The 17,989-nt window shown below is 36.2% G+C and overlaps 1 protein-coding gene across 1 annotated transcript in view; it reads left to right on the forward strand.

Annotated features, from left to right (window-relative positions):
* Prp16 (ATP-dependent RNA helicase l(1)G0007) overlaps positions 1-17,989 on the forward strand; it is a 132,956-nt gene that overhangs the window by 112,193 nt on the left and 2,774 nt on the right. The window contains exons 14-16 of the mRNA XM_089096641.1: positions 2,231-2,485; positions 5,829-6,108; positions 10,827-10,996. Of these exons, the coding sequence (XP_088952767.1) occupies positions 2,231-2,485; positions 5,829-6,108; positions 10,827-10,996 (705 nt within the window). The remainder of the gene's footprint in view (positions 1-2,230; positions 2,486-5,828; positions 6,109-10,826; positions 10,997-17,989) is intronic.

Genomic DNA, 17,989 nt, shown 5'->3' on the forward strand with positions numbered 1-17,989 from the left:
ATTTCATTTCCATATAAAACTTGATCAATGATTTCTTTTCTTCTTTTTCGGCAGTTTCAGGTTTTTCTCATATGTATTTTTTGGCAAATTAGTATACAGACATTTATTTCTTAGAATCCAGTTTGATTATAGTAACGCAACGTGACGTCAAATTTTCATGTCATACGAGTAATAAAGCAATGGTTATGAAAGAAAAAAAAGGGCTGATTATAATGACTCATTGCTTATCTTGATTGGGTAATCTTTTATTTTCACGGTGTCGTATCCTAAGGTCATTCGTACAAAGGGGAAATCACATATTTGCGCTCTTGATTAGTTTAGGAAATCGTGACTCAAAGTTCATTTGGATGTATGGAGTCTATTCTAGGTTTACTAATGAACCAAGACACTCTTGAATGATAGACACGCAAAGGTAGGAGTTTTAAACATTCTCTTTTCTTTTACTATCGTCATGATATCCCGATCATCGTGCACGCGCTTCGTGTTTATCAAGCTGGACAAATCTTTTCGGGGTTTTTCTTTTATTGAAACCAATTCGAACAGGCAGCCAAAATAAAATCTTTGTTTTTATTCTTATTTTTTTTTCGCACCTAGAAAAAAATTATGCTTTATTTGTAAATCGAAAAATACCTATGCTTATGGTTTTGATCAAAAGTTTAAATCGAGTCTTTTAATCTTATTTGTATGTTGTTCTCCTTTTTGTGGCCATGGCCATGCGGTTTTTTTGTGTCAAATATACTATATTATACTACTATACTATGGTATGAAGTTCTTCTAAGAATAATCGATTTTTTCTGTATTATGGTGATGTAGTCATGAATATTTTTTTCTTTTTTTTGTACTACTCATATTCATGTTCAACCAGAAAGAACCAATATTTGCGCACACGCTGGATTAGTTCTTTCCTGCTCCTAAAGACCGAAACTTGTGCAACGTGTCAGGTATGCACGAAATGAACGCAGCATACAATTTTGTCTATTGAAGGCCGCCTGAGTTTTTCCTAGATTTTTCTGCAGAATTCTATCAGATTCATACTATTTCCCAAGTTATTTTTTGATAATTGGGTCAGAACTTCCATGCAAGTTCAGTTTGTTCTGTTTACTGTTGTGATGTCATTAAGTCTGGAACCTAAAGGCTTCATTTTTACTCGATTTTCAGTTGGTTTTTAATTTCTTCTTTGGAGCTCTTCTTACCATGGCTACCAGCACTGCTTCCATCCGTTAGAACCCTTATCTTTTTCCTATCTAATGTCCATAAACACAACTTTTGACCCTTTTGAATATAGCTTAAACTAAGGCCTAAAACGGAGACTAAAGCAATCCATATCAAAGACTTTTGCTGTTCTTTTTCTAGAAGTTCAAGGAAATGTCTTCATTTATACCAAATTTAGACTATCGCAAAAATCTTAGTTTGAAATAATATCTTAAATTATTGCACTAGTCGAGTTAAAATTGCTAAGATTGTTTGAAGTGATAACCCGTTTTATAAAAATTGTAATTAGATCTTTAAGTGCCAAGATATACATATGTCCTTGGGCTCGAACACGACGGTCTTTTATCACTATAATTATTTGAATTAATATATTTTATTAATGTTTTATTACCCATAATATTCAGTCCTAATAAAGTGGGAAGGGAGGAGGGTTGCTTCTCGTAAATTAGAAGCTACTACTGAAATTGGATCATTTTTGGTTAAAATTGCTACCGATAGTTTTATAAATAGTCCAAGATCCCTCAGGAAATTTTAAGAAATAAATATTAAAATACAGTAAAACACATGTTTTGGCCTAAAAATATAACTGTTGCAACTCTTGTTTTTGAGACTCCCGCAGAAACTCTCTTGATCTTCTAAGGTATTGAGATCTGTGCACCTACGCTAGTAACTAACAATACACCATAACTCAAGGAAGTGTTGAAAAGCTTTTTAAAATTGTGTTTTTTGTTATTTAAATCGCCTCCCCCCTTTTTTTGTTAAAAGTCCTATGATATCCCCCTTGATGCCTGGGTCTTTATATTTAATGCTCCTATACTTATTGTCTTCAAGCAGAATAAATACGGGTCTATGTATACCCTGGGTAGGTTTTCAACTTAAAGTGACTTCTGTATGTGTGTACATGGGGGAGCATGGTCTAAACATTTGAACGATAAGAAACCGACCCTCCGGATACAGCCTTCGTGACCTAGTTGTACCTAGTTTAGTCCAAGAATTCATATTTTTTTTTTTTTTACAGGACAATATACTTAACTCGATGTTTCAGTTATGGGTTCTCGGAGCATTAGATAATACGGGTCAGCTAACGGATTTGGGTAGACAAATGGTTGAATTCCCTCTTGATCCCCCTTTGTCTAAAATGCTGATTGTATCAGCAGGTCTTGGATGTAGTGCTGACGTTTTGATCATTGTGTCTATGCTCTCCGTGCCATCTATATTTTTCAGGCCGAAAGGAAGAGAAGAAGATTCTGATAATATTAGAGAAAAATTTCAGGTTAGTTTTAATTTTCATTGTATTATTGTTTATAAAGTGTAAGTCATTTTTGATGGTGCAGCCGTAGCAGGATGACAGAGAACGGCAATATGCCGTTTTACTTTTTTGTGTATTCTCGTAATTTAGCCGGTTTAGCTGTTATTTTTTTTTTTGTGTTTTTGACCTGAAAAATTAAGAATACAGAGGGAAAATGTAGTTTTAAAATTTGGCATTATATAGATTCAACCTTACAAATGTTATTAGAATTCGAGCTATCGGTCAGAAAAAAAATGTTAGTTCCTTCTTTTTGATTATGCAAATACCATCAATTTATAATGGATAGATGATAATTTAGTCTTGATAAAAGCTATATTTTTTGAATTAGAAAGAAATGAAAGATTCTTACCTTACATTTTCCCAGTGTTTTTTCGAAGTTTTTCTTAGTTTACTTTTTATTGTGACCTACCATGATAAAATAGGCCGGTGAGAGCAAATTGTGAGTGGCGATACTCATAGAACTAATCGCTAGTGGATTTAGAATGGAACAGAAAATGTCAGAATAGAAAACAAAATATTTTCTTTTTTCATTTCTAAATTACGGCTGTACAAATTTACAAGAATATAACCCCAAGTATTAATCTGAATTTAGATTATCATCCTCCTGCAAGTTTGACTCAAGGGACCCTGGTAAATATCGTCTGATATTCATTTATAATTTTTTTTATTTTTTTATTTTAAGTAATTAAAGCGGCATGACTAGGCGCGATACAAGGAAGCTGACATCATTCTCTGATTCTAATTACTGATTTCTATTAGGATGCTTGATTTAAATAAAACACAATAACGTAAATGATACTGTAGTTAAGCAAGGAACTGAGCCATACTTAGTTCTTGATAACTTAATAGCGTGTCGTCACAACAATAAAAACTCTAATGTCGGGTGGTTTAACTTTAATATTTAAATTTTGTTTAATGAATTGTCTGGATCCTTTATAAATTTATAAGAGCTATTCTATATGCAGGCGATACTGCTTTAACTGTAACTGCAGCGTCTCAAGAGGATATCCATGATAAAGTCAACAGTGCAGCTAGTGCCAAAGTTTAGTTGTGATGCTCGTAGCACAAAGCACTTAGATATAGCAATCTCCAACTTGTCTCTAGAAATTGACCGTTGGAATGATTTTCTTCTATTGTTGTTGTTTCAGCTTAAAGATTATTAATCAGATGCTTAAAATATGACTTGAAATGTAATGTGTTCTTGGTGCTTACACATTCGTTAATCTGCCTGTTACGAAAAAAACACGCTAAAGGGACATTTTGTAATTGTTCCTTCAGTTTGAAGTTTAACACATTATTTCTTTTAAAGACCTAATCAATGAGAGTGAGCAATGATGTAGCTTACAACATCTTAAATTTTCCACTTTCAAATTTAGCTAGATAGAAGGTGAGATTTCTTGATCCGGTTTGAGATATGCTACCCCATCCCTTGTCAGTTTCTGGAACATTATGTCGCTAACAATTTTGTCTTGTTTTATTATGTTTATAGAAAGAAAATCTAAGAGATGATTGATATGCGCAAACTAGTTTGTGTATTTTGTTTGTTTCTATTTTGTCGGTTATTGCCAGGGCCATTAAAATCTCGTCCACTATCATATTGAGTGTGTGCAATTATTGAATAACTTCTCTTCCAGTCTCATTAGAAAAGGATTATATAGACCAAACAAGTTACTTATATTTTCAAAGAAGCTCGTATTCGATGGAAATTGTCTCGTCAAATCGAATAGAAATTGAGCTAGATGCTTTGGTTTCTCTAATCATCATATTTTCAAATTTAAACTGGAATAAACAGTGGGATGATCTAAAATAGCGCTCGCTAATGAAGACTTATGGACGAAACTAAGTGAAGTGAACGTCTTCAATTAAAGACGTTGTTAACACTGTACAAGGTTTAATAAAGACTCTGATGAAAATTCATGTATGAACTGCGGTAGAAAAGTAATTAGACTGGTGATACTGCAAGTGATCTGACAGCCCTGTGCTGTTGTCGATGAGACAGCACGTGTCTCAGGGTGCTTCCATAGCTCAGCTCAAGTTTGAACCCTATCCGTTTACTGCGCGATTTCTGAGACTGTGATTAATGAAGATGTGTTTTCGTCTTGCGTCATGGAATAACTCATTAGCAACTGGAACTTTAAAAAATAGAATTTTCATATCTACATATATCAAAAGAATTGTTTTTTATGCTGATTCCAAATATACAAGATTCATTGAGTTTAGTGTTACCCATCAAAAGCTACGAGCCTGAGAAAATTTGCTCGATTTTTGAAAAATGTGAAAAATTAAGAAATCTTAATGAAAATTGCACCACAAGATTTAGTGTATTAGAGAAACTCTACTGTAGAGGTTTCAAGCTCTGATCTTCAAAAATGTGGAATTCTGTAATTTTTTCCCCAGAATAAAGATCATGAATGCGTGTTTATTTGTTTGTTTGTCCTAGAACTAATCGTATCGAACCAATGGTCCTAGAATATCGGGAGAGGGCTCATTCGAGCGGAAATTAAAATTAAAGTGCCCTTTTAAAGGGACCCAACTGATTGGCTTTCATTTTGGAACTTTAGAAACCATCCAAAATACTGTAACAGACATTCTGAAGACCACAACGGATGAAGACTTCCAGCGCTACTACGAAGAGTTGGAACAACCTCTCCATCGATGTTTAGCTGCCCAGGGGAACTAATTTGAAGGGAATAACATTGATGTTTGAATTTGATAAAAACTTTGTTAAGGAAAATCATTCTCGTTACTTTTCTACCGTACCTCGTGTTTACGCGGGCGATTTAAGATTAATAACCATTAGTTTGTTAAGGACTTTTCAAATATATCTCGTTTGCAGTAAAGCTCATATGACACTCGAGGTTCTATGGAATATGTGGGTGTTGCCAGCCCCGCTCGTATTTGTGGCAATTTCTTTACGTTTTAGGTTTGATTTCTTCAATCATATTAATGTATGTTCGGTTTAAGTTTATTCTTGTAGTTAGGTGCCTATCGTCTTAATTTTATTGTTGCTATTTACTTTTTGTCGAAGAACATGTTGTTGGTTTTACTTTAAAAAAAAAAAAAAAATATGGACATGAAAGGATTGGAAAAACAATAAATTGCAAAAAAACGAAGTCAAGACACAAACACCCTCAAATAACTAAGCTGAATGAAAAAAAAAATAAAAAAAAAGCCGATTGCTATTCATCACTATCCACTGATGTTATAAAAGTGGGTAATACATAAGGATGGCTTCACTTTTCTCTCTTGTTTAGCATGCTAAAAGTTTTTAGCCCTGTGTATTACGAACATGATAATTTTTTTGCAGGTACCTGAATCAGATCACCTTACTTTACTCCATGTCTACAATCAATGGCGAGTAAATAAGTATTCTTCATCATGGTGTACGGATCACTTTGTCCATGCGAAGGCTATGCGTCGCGTTCGGGAAGTCCATGCTCAGCTGAAGGAAATCATGGAACAACAAAAAATACCGATTGTATCGTGTGGTACAGAATGGGACATAATCCGAAAATGTATTTGTTCTGCATATTTTCACCAAGCTGCTAGATTAAAGGGTCTCGGTGAATATGTCAACTGCAGGACAGGTTAGTTTGTTTTCATTTTCTTCTTTTTTTGGGATGAAGCCACCTGCATAACTTACGTTAAACATAATCTATCAGTTTTCAATTTCCGAATCTTGAATTGAAATATTTTGTGGACTCGCTGTCGTGTGAAAAGAGTAATAGATGGCCAAGATGGAAAAAGGTATTCGGAATCTGGCAAAATACTCTCATGGTTGATTAATTAAAAAACTTGTCCTAACTTTGAGTAAGATTTCGGAGAAATTTTCCAAGATAATGAATTTGGAATGCAAGCTCTCGGTGTCGTGTAATCAATAAGATTCGTTGTCGAGAAATTTTATCGGAAAAAAAACAGCAAAACGAGAAACAGGTTTAATTACTACAAATAGTTTATTACTACTACTACATACAATTTATGACACCGCCCTGTTCTAGCCTTAGGCTAGAATAGCTGTGGACGCTCTTCCTTTCACTCTTTACCCCCTCCCCCGTTATTCAATTTTCTTCAAATTCCTTCTAACGATCTTTTCCCACCCTATTGGGGCCGACTTGCTTTTTTCTGGCCCTGATGGATGGCCGAAAAGCAAAATCTTTGGCAATTTGTAATCCTTCATCCATAAAAAATGGCCGAGCCATCTTGATCCTCCTTCATCGTAGCTCTAGAAAGCGGGACCGAATTACATTCTCGTGCAGCTTACTGATTGATATACATTCGCCTTTGCCTTGCTCTACCATGTTCTATAGCCTTTGCCATGTTCCTTCAGCGGTTCGAGTCCTGGTGTCGTTGGATGTTTGGTTTGAAACGAAGGTCACTGGTGTGACTCTATAAGCTCAGCCAGAGTCGACTCAGCTTTAACTTTAAATGGGTACCTTGAGAAATGTAGGGGGAAAACAATGGAAGCTTCTGATGATTTGCCCCCAACCACACATTGCACTCCTGGCAGAAGGCATTGAATCAAGAGATTGGTACCTGCGAAACGCAGACCATTGGTCAGCATGTGAAAACGTTTAAAAAGTCTTAATGAATACTTTAGGCTCTATTTAGGCAATTCATTTGGAAAACAATTAAGAAATCTTCCTCTGTTTTTCAAAGCCAAATTTTAGAGCCATGCTTAACCACTGTCACTATCATGGCTTCCATGGTTTTTCCAAACCATTTCCAACTGCGAAAAAATACAATGCGCCTTGGGTATTGTACTTTTTCTTAAATCTTCTTTTTATCCCCCATCCACGAAGTAAAGCTAACCACTTGATCAGTTTTCTTGCTACCTTACATCACCTCTTCACCCTCGTTTATTCCTAGTCTAAGTGACTTAGTCTTCTTCATATTAATTTTCGTACCTATTCTCGCGCCCTGAACTCTCGAAACCACAAAAAACTCGTTTTGTCGCTAACATATCTATCCAGGACACTCAAACAATCTGCATAATCTAAGTCTATGAGTTTTACCTTCTCATTTGATGCCACGTTGCCCTATAGCCTTTGCCGTGTTCCTTTGAGAAAAGTCTATCAAAGTAATCTTTGTAAATGGGGACAGGACACAACCTTGCTAAAATCCAGATTTGACACCAAATCAACTGCTGATCTCACTTTCTACCTTAACCAAAGCAATACTATTCTCATATATAGAACTAAAAACTCTAATGTACATAACTGTGTACCGTATAAGAATAAAACCTTCACTAAAGCTTTTCTATCACTAAAACTAAAACTTGAGGACTAAAGGAATTGTGGTTCAAAGCTTTACAAATATTATTCAAAGTTGAAAATTTGGTCGACAAATTCTCTTCTCATCTGAAACCGCGCTGTTCTTGTCTTGAAACTTTATTTAAACATCTCTTTGTCTAATAAGCACCATCATGCTAAGTAATTTGCTTACTTTGCATGCTGCCTCTGGAAATTAAACCAATACCTCTCTAGTTACCACAATCACATATCATCTTCCTTATAAAGGCTTTTAATTAAACTTATCCCAAACTCACTAGGTGCTTCCTTGTTTTCAGAAATCATGTGCATAATCTTCGGTAATTTATTTTTGAATTGGCAAATACACATTCCAAAAATTCATGTACTATCCCATCGGCACCGATCCCTTAAATATTTTTTCAGTCCTTTTAGTACAATCTCTAACTACTCCTCGCAAAGTGACTCTTCCTTCGCTTCCACAATGTCGAAATTTTCTTTAATCTTTCCTCTGTCATTTTCCGCAACCTTATCACGATTCAAAATATTCTGAGAATGTTCTGACTGTCTCTCTTTAGCAGTTTTTTTGCTAATCGAAGTGCCATTCCTATCTGTAACTGGGATAGGTCCAGTTTGACAACTTCCTCTAAATCTCTTGACGCGTGGATATAATAACATGTTAGTTACATAGTAACATAGTAACATAGTTACTATGTAACATAGTAACATAGTTACATAGTAACATAGTTAGTAACATAGTTACATGTAGTAACTATTCTTGAAAAGGTCAGCACAATAACTGCTCTTGAAAAATTTCTCTCCAATTCTCACCCTGGAATCTATCAGCGTCGTAATTACTTGGAGGTTAGTTACCCTGAACATAATTATGTGGAAAGTAATTATGTGGGATTTCTCTCTATCTCGCTCTTTTTAAGTTTTTGATTCCAGATTCAAGGTTATAATGCTCTCCTCCTAAGAGTTACCTTATTTTGTTTTTGCTCTAGTAAACGTCTGGCATTGTGGGGTACACATCAACTGCCGCTCAAATATCATAAATCTAGGAGCTTAAGCTACCTCCTTGGGTTTTAAATGGTTTTTCCCATAATTTTTTTTCTTTTTTCTGTTGGTCACTTTGTACTTCGTCCCTTTTGGCTTGCTTATAAACCTTCTCACAAACCTTTTTTTAGGCAATTCCTCATGCGTTACAAATATTTATTAAAATGTTTATTATAGACAAACAAACTGTGTGAAAAGTAAACATCTTGCTTATGTCCATAGTAAATGCTTCTTCTGTGTATGTCTTATGAGCTTTTGTATCTTCCGGCCATTCTTAAGAATTTCTTACTTCTTTCCTTAAACGGTAAGCTATAATGTTTTTAGATAAACAAGATATTTATATGTGTATAAATAAAGTAATTAATAACATGAAACACAATGAAACATGGAATCCAAACTTTATTTGGTCTTGAATTTCTATATTGGGATATTAGCCTCAAATTTGTAATCAACACCTTTAACAATACTCATTAAATAATAACCTTGGTGGAAATTGCATTATTTGACTGAATTGTAATCAGAAACCATTTTCAAACATGTTCCCTTTAAAACGATGAAAATTTGTTTTTCCTTGTGTATGCAATTTAAATTTTGGCCTAAGAATGCAATTTATTGAACAGCTCCCTACTGGGGAAAGATATCTGACACACCTCTACCACCTTCTCTTTTTGGGCGCGTGCACCTCTGCTCCACTTTATGTATAACCTACACCTGCTTAATCCAAATATCCCATATTACACTTCAAAATTCCTATTTTTCTCATTTTTCAATACAAATTTGCCTTCTTTCTTCACAGATAATTCACTGTAGTTATAATGCATTAGACAGTATGCGACAATAAATTCAGCGGTCAAACTCTGGAACTATATGAAAAGAGGAAAAGAATCACAACTCTTAGTGAGGCTTTTAGGGGTGACACCATCTGTTCTCCTCAGGGTATAGGATTCTAAATTATGCAAGTGTACTATTTAGAACAGAGTCTCCGTGAATAAACTTAAATAGAAAGGGGAAAAGGATATATTTTGTTGAAATCTGTGTCTTATAAAGGTTTCAATATATTGGATTGGAAGGCCTAAGTAGAGACCCTTGGGCCCGTCCAACCTCCTACTCCTCTACCTCCTAAATATGTATGCATATGCATACATAAGCTGAACCTCTTTTGACTAACTATCATTCAGTGATTGCCAAGGGAATGGTCTTTAATTACTAAAAATGTAACATTAAATATTGTTAAGTTTAAACCATGGTCGTCTGAAATCAAAACAAAAGTATATATTTAACGAATAGTGTTCTATTTTTACCAAAGCTTCTATTTAGTATATAAACTAGCGGATCGCACGTTTGGGGCTAATATTGCAGTATTGACGTCTAAAATTAAAACATTATTAGTTTGTATTCTGCAAATGCTTTGTTTTTTTTCATCTTTCTGAAATCAGAATTATTAAAGGATTTTCAGTCTCTACAATTGGAGAGCTCATAGAAGGGTATGAGCACTCATCCACCTGTAACGTCGCAAAATGTTACATATATATATATATATATATATATATATATATATATATATATATATATATATATATATATATATATATATATATATATATATATATATATATATATATATATATATATATATATATATATATATATATATATATATATATATATTCCTCCTTTGATCCATGATCATCCAGGGATTATTTCAGAATGGTTCTTAGCAATTAATTTTAATCATTAAAATCATTAAGATCATAGCGTGATATATACCACCTAAGTTGGTATTTATGGATTTTTGACCTGGCTTATTACAAATTTGCTATAAGTACGGTAATATAGACGACCAAAATAAATACAACTTAAAGACATCATAGTTAAGGACTCCATCAGAAATGATTGGGGTGCTACACCTTGTTGAAGTGAGAGTCATTCATATGTGTGTTTGTGTGTTTTTTTTGTTTTTTTTTGTTTTGTTTTTTTTTACATAATTGTATTTATTATTTTAGGAATGCCGTGTCACTTGCACCCTACTTCAGCTTTATTTGGTATGGGGTATACCCCTGATTATGTGGTCTATCATGAGCTAGTGATGACAGCAAAAGAATATATGCAGAACGTAACTGCCGTTGATGGCCAATGGCTTGCTGAACTTGGACCAATGTTTTACTCTGTAAAGGTATGTTTTAAGTTTTGCTTCTTAATTATTTCTTTTTAATTATAGTATTTATCTTTGTCCCTAGCCAGTGGCTGCCTTATCAGTCGTCTAATTTTTTTTTTCTTATGTATAGCCATTTTTTTAACTTGTACACTTGTTAATATCGCTGTTTTACCCAAAAATCAGTGGGTGGAATGCTGTAAGCTACAAGGTCTTAATGTAATTATTTTGTGGTGCTCTAATGTAAAAAGTTTGTATAATGTCAGCAATTACGACAAATCCCCTAAAGCAGGGGCGTCGTTTGGGAGGGACAAGGGGGGGGGGCATTTGCCCCTTCCATAATGTGGAGAAAAATCTATTATATAGACCATGCTACTTGAACATTCGGATCTTGACCCCACTTGCCCCCCCCCCCCCCCCCCAATGAAAATGCTGTAGATTCGCTCCTGCCCTAAAGTACTGTTTCTGAGGACAACAATTCAGTTAACCGCTAAAGGACAAGCTTAAAGAATTGATACAATCCACATGGCATTAAGTTAGAGTTGTTAAAAACAGCACATTATTGTGGAGACTTGGATATTTGACACCTTTTTAGGATTGAAATACTTACAAAGTTTGATATCAGAGCCAGCCACTGAAGAAAGAAGAAAAAATCATTTATTTCGGCCGAAAGTTCCGCCTGCCGCTAAAAAATATAATAAAATTACGCATGCAGACGAATTGCCCGCGTAGTGTAGATGTCAATCTTCCGATTCTCTGCCCTCGGCCGTGAGTACTATGTATAGCTGAGGAAAAATTATCCGACGTTTTCTGGGTTTTTCCTCCAGATATCTCTAGTTACCCATTTGGAGCTGGGTCAACTCTGACCGAGCTTACAGTGTCACACCGTGGATCCCCGTCCCAAACTAGATAATTAGCGACCACAGAACTCTAGAACCTGCCCTGAAGAAGAGAGGATTGTATCTCCAGCGTGCCAACCACTGGGCTAGGATGGCTCAACTTCCGGTCAGCCGTATTTTAATTTTGTGTTATAAGTTTTGTCTTTTTATTTTATTCCGTGGACTTTTATTTATCTCTTTGTTCATGTTTTTGCACTAAGGACAGCTCAGTCAGGGTCTTGGCTGAAATATATTTTTTGTTCAGTGGCTATGAATTGCCTCATTTTCTTCGTTATCCTACGTTTTATATTTTCGAAAACGCATTAATTGATGCCAATGCTTCTGGTTCTTAATCGGCCCTGTGAGGACACGATGTAAAGTGCCCTTTCGATTCTCTTATTCCAAGCTGCAAAAACTCTGGCAGTCTTTAGACAACTTAGAAATTTGTACTCGAATCTTAAAACCTGCATCAAGTTTCCTCAATCCAACAGTTGTCGTCCATTTACCCATAGAAGACAAATTCGTGTTCTCGAAAAAGCGTGCCAGGGGGCTGTCACTTCTCTTATCCTCTTAAACAATTATCTTTTCGCCGCAGAGGGAAATTGCCCTCCATCTAGCATTTTTCAGGGCAGCATTAAATTGAGCTGATGATATCGTCAATCCAAGTTGGACTATTGAGCGTATTTATGATTTTGTTTTTTCGTCCTCTCTGATGAATACCGAAATCTCCAGCTTAAAGCCAAGTCAGAAAAACCAGAAGTTGTTCTTTTTAATGAGGATTTCTTATCACTACTTTTTTCTTTGGTGCCTTCGTTATTAAGACAGTTGACTGTGTCTCATTCCTTGTCCTCCCTATCGGCACTGAACTCACATTTTTCTTATGGCACATATTTCTTGCCGAATATCTGTTTCTGTGTTTCCAAAAGACTATTTTTAAGCGGTTTCAATTTGCTAGTTCACAACACTGTCGCACCACGTTATAACCTGTATGTTGCGCCTTTCTGGAAGATATTCACTAAAACTGACAAAGCAAATGTCCTTCCATCTTTGTCTGTTTTCACTAAATTTGCTCTACTCACAACTATCGATACGGAACTCATGATCGACTTATAAATGTAGTGTAGCAGACACAGAAACTGTGGTTTAAGAATTGTGTGAAAAACTTAAAAAGAAAGCACTAAGTCCAATGTGGCTTTACAGTTATCTTGTTCGATTTACAATTGGCTTCCCGATTTGTTTTTCTCTGGCATTAAGCTGCGTTTACATGTTGTTGTTTTGTTAATATAAATGTTTCTTTTGTGTTCCCCTCTTCTTTTTTTACATAATTAATTTTGTGTCCTTTTTATGCTTTTACAAATGGATTTTCAAGTACAATTAAATTACATTGATTTGTAGGAGATTTTGTATGGACGCCATTAAAACATTATGCTGTTAATCGACGAAATGGGCCAGGTTTCTATACGCGCGTTATTGACTATGGTGCCGGAATATTATATGTTATTCCAAATTTGTATTCTCTGGATAAAACAAAACCTGATAAACACAATGGAGTGGTAATAATAAGCTCTTAGAGATTAATTGTCGTAATTAAGATATGTTCAAGATTTCTCGGGGGAATTTTCATGGCTTTGTTCCAAACAAGGCAATCCACGCTTTGTCGAAAATAACAATTTTCATTTAGTTTATTACGTGAAACTGTTCCCGTAGGCTTTTTTTGGTCCGAATGAGCTACTTCAAAAAGCTGAAGAAATTCCTCTAAGAAAGGACAGAATCGTAAGAAAAAATCAAAAGTTACAGCAAAGGGGTGTTTTCTGCATCGTTTAAAAATGCATGATATACCAAATAAAGTATAAACTAGAGGCTGTTGAGCCTTTTTACGCGAAAAAATTACAATTAGAAGTCAAGTGTGACATTAGTAAAATAGAATAGTGGAAATGTGGACCAAAGTACACATAAAAAGCTCCTAGCTATTCGAATAGTAAAAGTTAAAAGTAAAAGATTACGATAAAAGAGTAAAATATAAAAGTAAAAGTAAAAGAAAAAAAATCCTTCAATGACACTATATTAACTATTCTTTCGCGGTGCAAAATACGTATCTTAAACGGGCGCTTACGTCAAAGGATGTATACCAGCATCCTTTGTCTTTTAGTTGTTTTTGTTTCCACCTTGTGGATGTAATGCATCAATTGAGCCTGATCTTGTAAAAAAAAGCCGTGCTTAGCTTAGAAATCATTTAAGATTATGTTCAATATAAGATGTGTCTTAATCTTCAAGATTCAAGATTCATTTAATAAAATTAGCTGTCGTAGTTACAGCTGACACCGCAACTAAATTACGCTACCCTTTACAACAATATATAAATATACACTAATTACGATTAATAACACTAGTAAAAAAAGGAACGAATGAATTGCTGAAACGATTTGTCCTGCAGTGTACTGGTTCCAGCTTATTCATGTGGCGTGTGCTTCTGTTGACTTTGATGGTGTGGGGTAGTAGGGATCGGTGTTTATCACTCGAAAGAACGGAGTGGCCAAATTTGCACACCAGCTGATAACTTCTTTCTTTATGTTTTGGGATTCGTAGAGCTGCGAGGGCTGAATCATAAGTAACATATTTGATTCCTAGAATGATGTTTAGGGCTCGTTTTTGTACTGTCTCAAGTTTATCATTAAAGAGGTCGATGTTATGCATTTGAGGCTCCCAAATTGGGCACGCGTATTCTAGCAGAAGGCGTACGTAACATGTGTACGCGAGCAGCAATTGCTTTATGGAAAAACCCAATCGATGCAGTGAGGTTAAGAATCGCAGCGCGTAGTTGCCCTTTCTCAAAAGATTCGTGACGTGTGGCCCAAACGAACAATCGTCACTGAATGTCACACAAAGGACAACTGCAGTCTACGTGGCTGGGTACCAGTGGTTCGGGGCAAGCAACATCTCCTTTTACAGGATTGAAGTGCATCACTTTTGTTTTCTTCATATTAGACTGGAGCCCCCTTTTGCTAAGTAGGTCAATAAATTTATCTTTTAGGTCGGAATCAAACTGAGGTATTATTTAAAATTTCTCAATTAGGTATCCCAGCAAAGATGACAAATCATCCACAGATTTGAATTGTTCTTCAGTGTTGTCAAATAAAATGTAGTTAATGCCGACTAAAAATAAGAGAGTAGCAAGTATGGTGCCTTGAGAGGCATCACATGTTAGCTCCGGCCACTCCGAATCAAGGTCACCCTGGAAAAGCGCATAGACGCACTGGTATCGATGTCTCAGGAAGTCTACTACTAATAGCAGAATAGTCTGTCTAGTGCCCATTCGTTTTAGATTCTGCAAAGCCGTGATGTGACGGATCAGGTCGAATTCCTTGCGATTATCGGTCAAAAGGAGATTAGCTATGGTACCCCTTTTGTCTAGCCGTTCTACTATTAAGTGGTAAAATCACACTAAATAGTGAGTCGTTCTACTGCCTTTCAGGCACCCGTATTGTAAGGGTCGAGGCCAGGGTTTATTTACGACAAAAGTTCACGGTAAGTAAATAGATTGGTCATTTTGGCTAGATTTGGAGGTTATTGATATGGGCCAGAGCTCGTCATAAGTTTTGCGGTATTTTGTCTTTGGAATAACACGGACGTAGGATTTCTTCCAGACCTGAGGGAACTTTTTCTCTCTGAAGAACATGTTGATAATAGACGTCACAGGTTTAGCTAGAAAAGGTGCATAATCAATGAGCAGCTTGACGGACAGCTCACCTGGATATGAAGCACAGTCCTTTTTTAGTTTTTCAAGCTCTTTGCAGACCACGTATTCCGGTATTTCTACGATTTGTTCTTCGGGAAAGCCAGACGAGAGACTTTCAATGTCTTCGTCAGTGAATGAAGGGTGAGTCGAACAAATTTCAGCAAAAAAGGAATTTACTTCAGTTGAGGACACTAGAGAACCATGGTCTTTCTGTATCTTCAAGTCACTACAATAAAGTTTTCCAGACAGTCGTTTAACTTCGGAGTGCCACTTACGAGGGTTAGTAGTCAGCAATGGAGTCCCTTTATCACGAACATAAGCTTTCTGAGCGGCTTTGTTTACTTTCACAATGTGATTGCGCAGCTTTTTTGCCGCTGTTACTTCACCTTTCGAGTGGAGTTGGCATCGGGTCATGATTAGCGCTTTGATTTCTTGGTTTATCCAAGGCCTGTCACTGTCACTAACTACAATTGTTTTGGACGGGAAGTGTTTGTGATATTTCTGCAGAAGAACAGAGTTCAGAGTCTCAACTTTGAGGTTTATGTCTGGTATTGTGCAGATCTCACTGACATCAAAGGTTCTAATCCAGCGTCCAACGGAACAGAAACTTACTTTAGGCAAAGGCCGGGTGGTTACTTTTGTTTTCTTCACTTTTTGGAAGTTGGATTTGGACTCCCAGAAAATCACAAAGTAGTCTGAGTTCTGTAATGGGCCTAAAGAGCGCTCTGGGAGGTATTGGTTGGAAAGGTCCGTGAAAATTAGGTCGAGTATGCTCCCACTTTAGTGGGTCGGAACTGTCACTGCTTGTTTTAGGTCGAGCATATTCGACATCAACTGCTTCTTTGTTTGATTAAAGTCTCCGGCAATAATAATTGCGGGAGCTGCACACTGTCGACAGATGTTGTCTATAAATGTTTGTAGATATTGAACTAAATCTTTCCTGTTTTTTGCACCTTCGGGATAGTATACTACCGCGATGATGAGGCACGAGATCTTTCTTGACAGGAATGGGGGTTTGAACTCGGCCCAAATCACTTCGCAACAGGAGTCAGTAGGTTTGCTTAACAGTTTGCACGGAATGTCTTTTCGAAAATACAAACCGACACTTCCAACACGGCGCTCTAGACCACGATCACGCCTTTTATTAAAAAAGTTCGTATAGCCTTTAATGCGACCCGTCTCATCGGTAACGTCCCAACATTCGGTCACTGCTGCTATGGGGCAGCAATTTTGTTTCATGAGGACCTCAAGCTCGTCCATTTTGTTGTTCAGTGACCGGGCGTTGCAGAATAAGAAGTTTCGGCATTTTCACTTTCACTGAAAACCAATCTGGTTCAAGCATTGGAGGGGATGCATGAACAGCATGAGGCACCGGGTCGTTATATAAGGGTCGTAGAATGGGTGGGATTTCAAACGGGGGTTTACAGTTAACTACTGTCAATGTCCTTCGTCTACGAATTTGTTTATGGTTCGACCTTTCCTGCGAAATATGCACTGGAATGCTGAAACGCTTATTCCGTTTTCCTCCTTGACAACCGCGCCTTTTACGTTTAGTTCGGTGAACTAAGTCTTCAAGAGTCCGGCAACGTCACAACATTGCCATCTGGTGGCTTTTTTAGGAGTTCAAATTGCCATAGTGACGATTGTAGATGGCGCTACTACATGTCGAAGTGAATAAAGTTCGTAAATCGTCAATTATAACTTGCATGAATACTCCACTAAACAAAGTCAAAAGGATCAAGTCTTTGATTACTTACATTGCCAGGGCAAGAAACTAGGAACATTAGCACTAATAAGCTAAACCAGGCATGCTTGCGAAGCAACTATTCAGCGCTACGCCATTTTGTCGATAGAAATTTATAGCTTCTTTAAACTCACTATGAATGCTTGGGAGGACAATGGGAAATTGAATGGACCATATTGCTTAGTAGTAAGTTATAATCAAATTAGAAAATGATTCAACACATATCTTAACTGAGCAGGATAGAATCTACCTCTGAAATTGGCATGTATCTTTAACTAACCTGATGTCTGCGTAATGCAATGTTTTTTTTGTGCCTGAAGGTAAGCGAATATTGCATACAGTTTACAGAGATTGTATACAGGTAAATCCTTTCATTAAAGGCGACGAATTTTACGATTAGTTAAGTAATTATGCCCTGTTTTATCTCAGGGCTGGGGATCAAGTTGAAACTTTGTGGAAGTTTTTTGGGGTTGAGGTAAGGAGAATTAAAATATTTGTGTTTGGGGAAGAGGGCAAAATATTGGTTCATGAGTTCATCACAAAAGAGTACACCTTATGATTAATTTTCTTTTATATATGTTGTCCGACTGGCTATTTTTTCTAGCTCTTCAATAAAAGGCTTGTTTCAACTAGGTTGTGCGGAACAATTTTAATTT

The sequence above is a fragment of the Artemia sp. Qi Xiang Cuo genome, chromosome 11 (assembly GCF_049724085.1).
Source record: "Artemia sp. Qi Xiang Cuo chromosome 11, ASM4972408v1, whole genome shotgun sequence".
Taxonomy (NCBI): Eukaryota; Metazoa; Arthropoda; class Branchiopoda; order Anostraca; family Artemiidae; genus Artemia; species Artemia sp. Qi Xiang Cuo.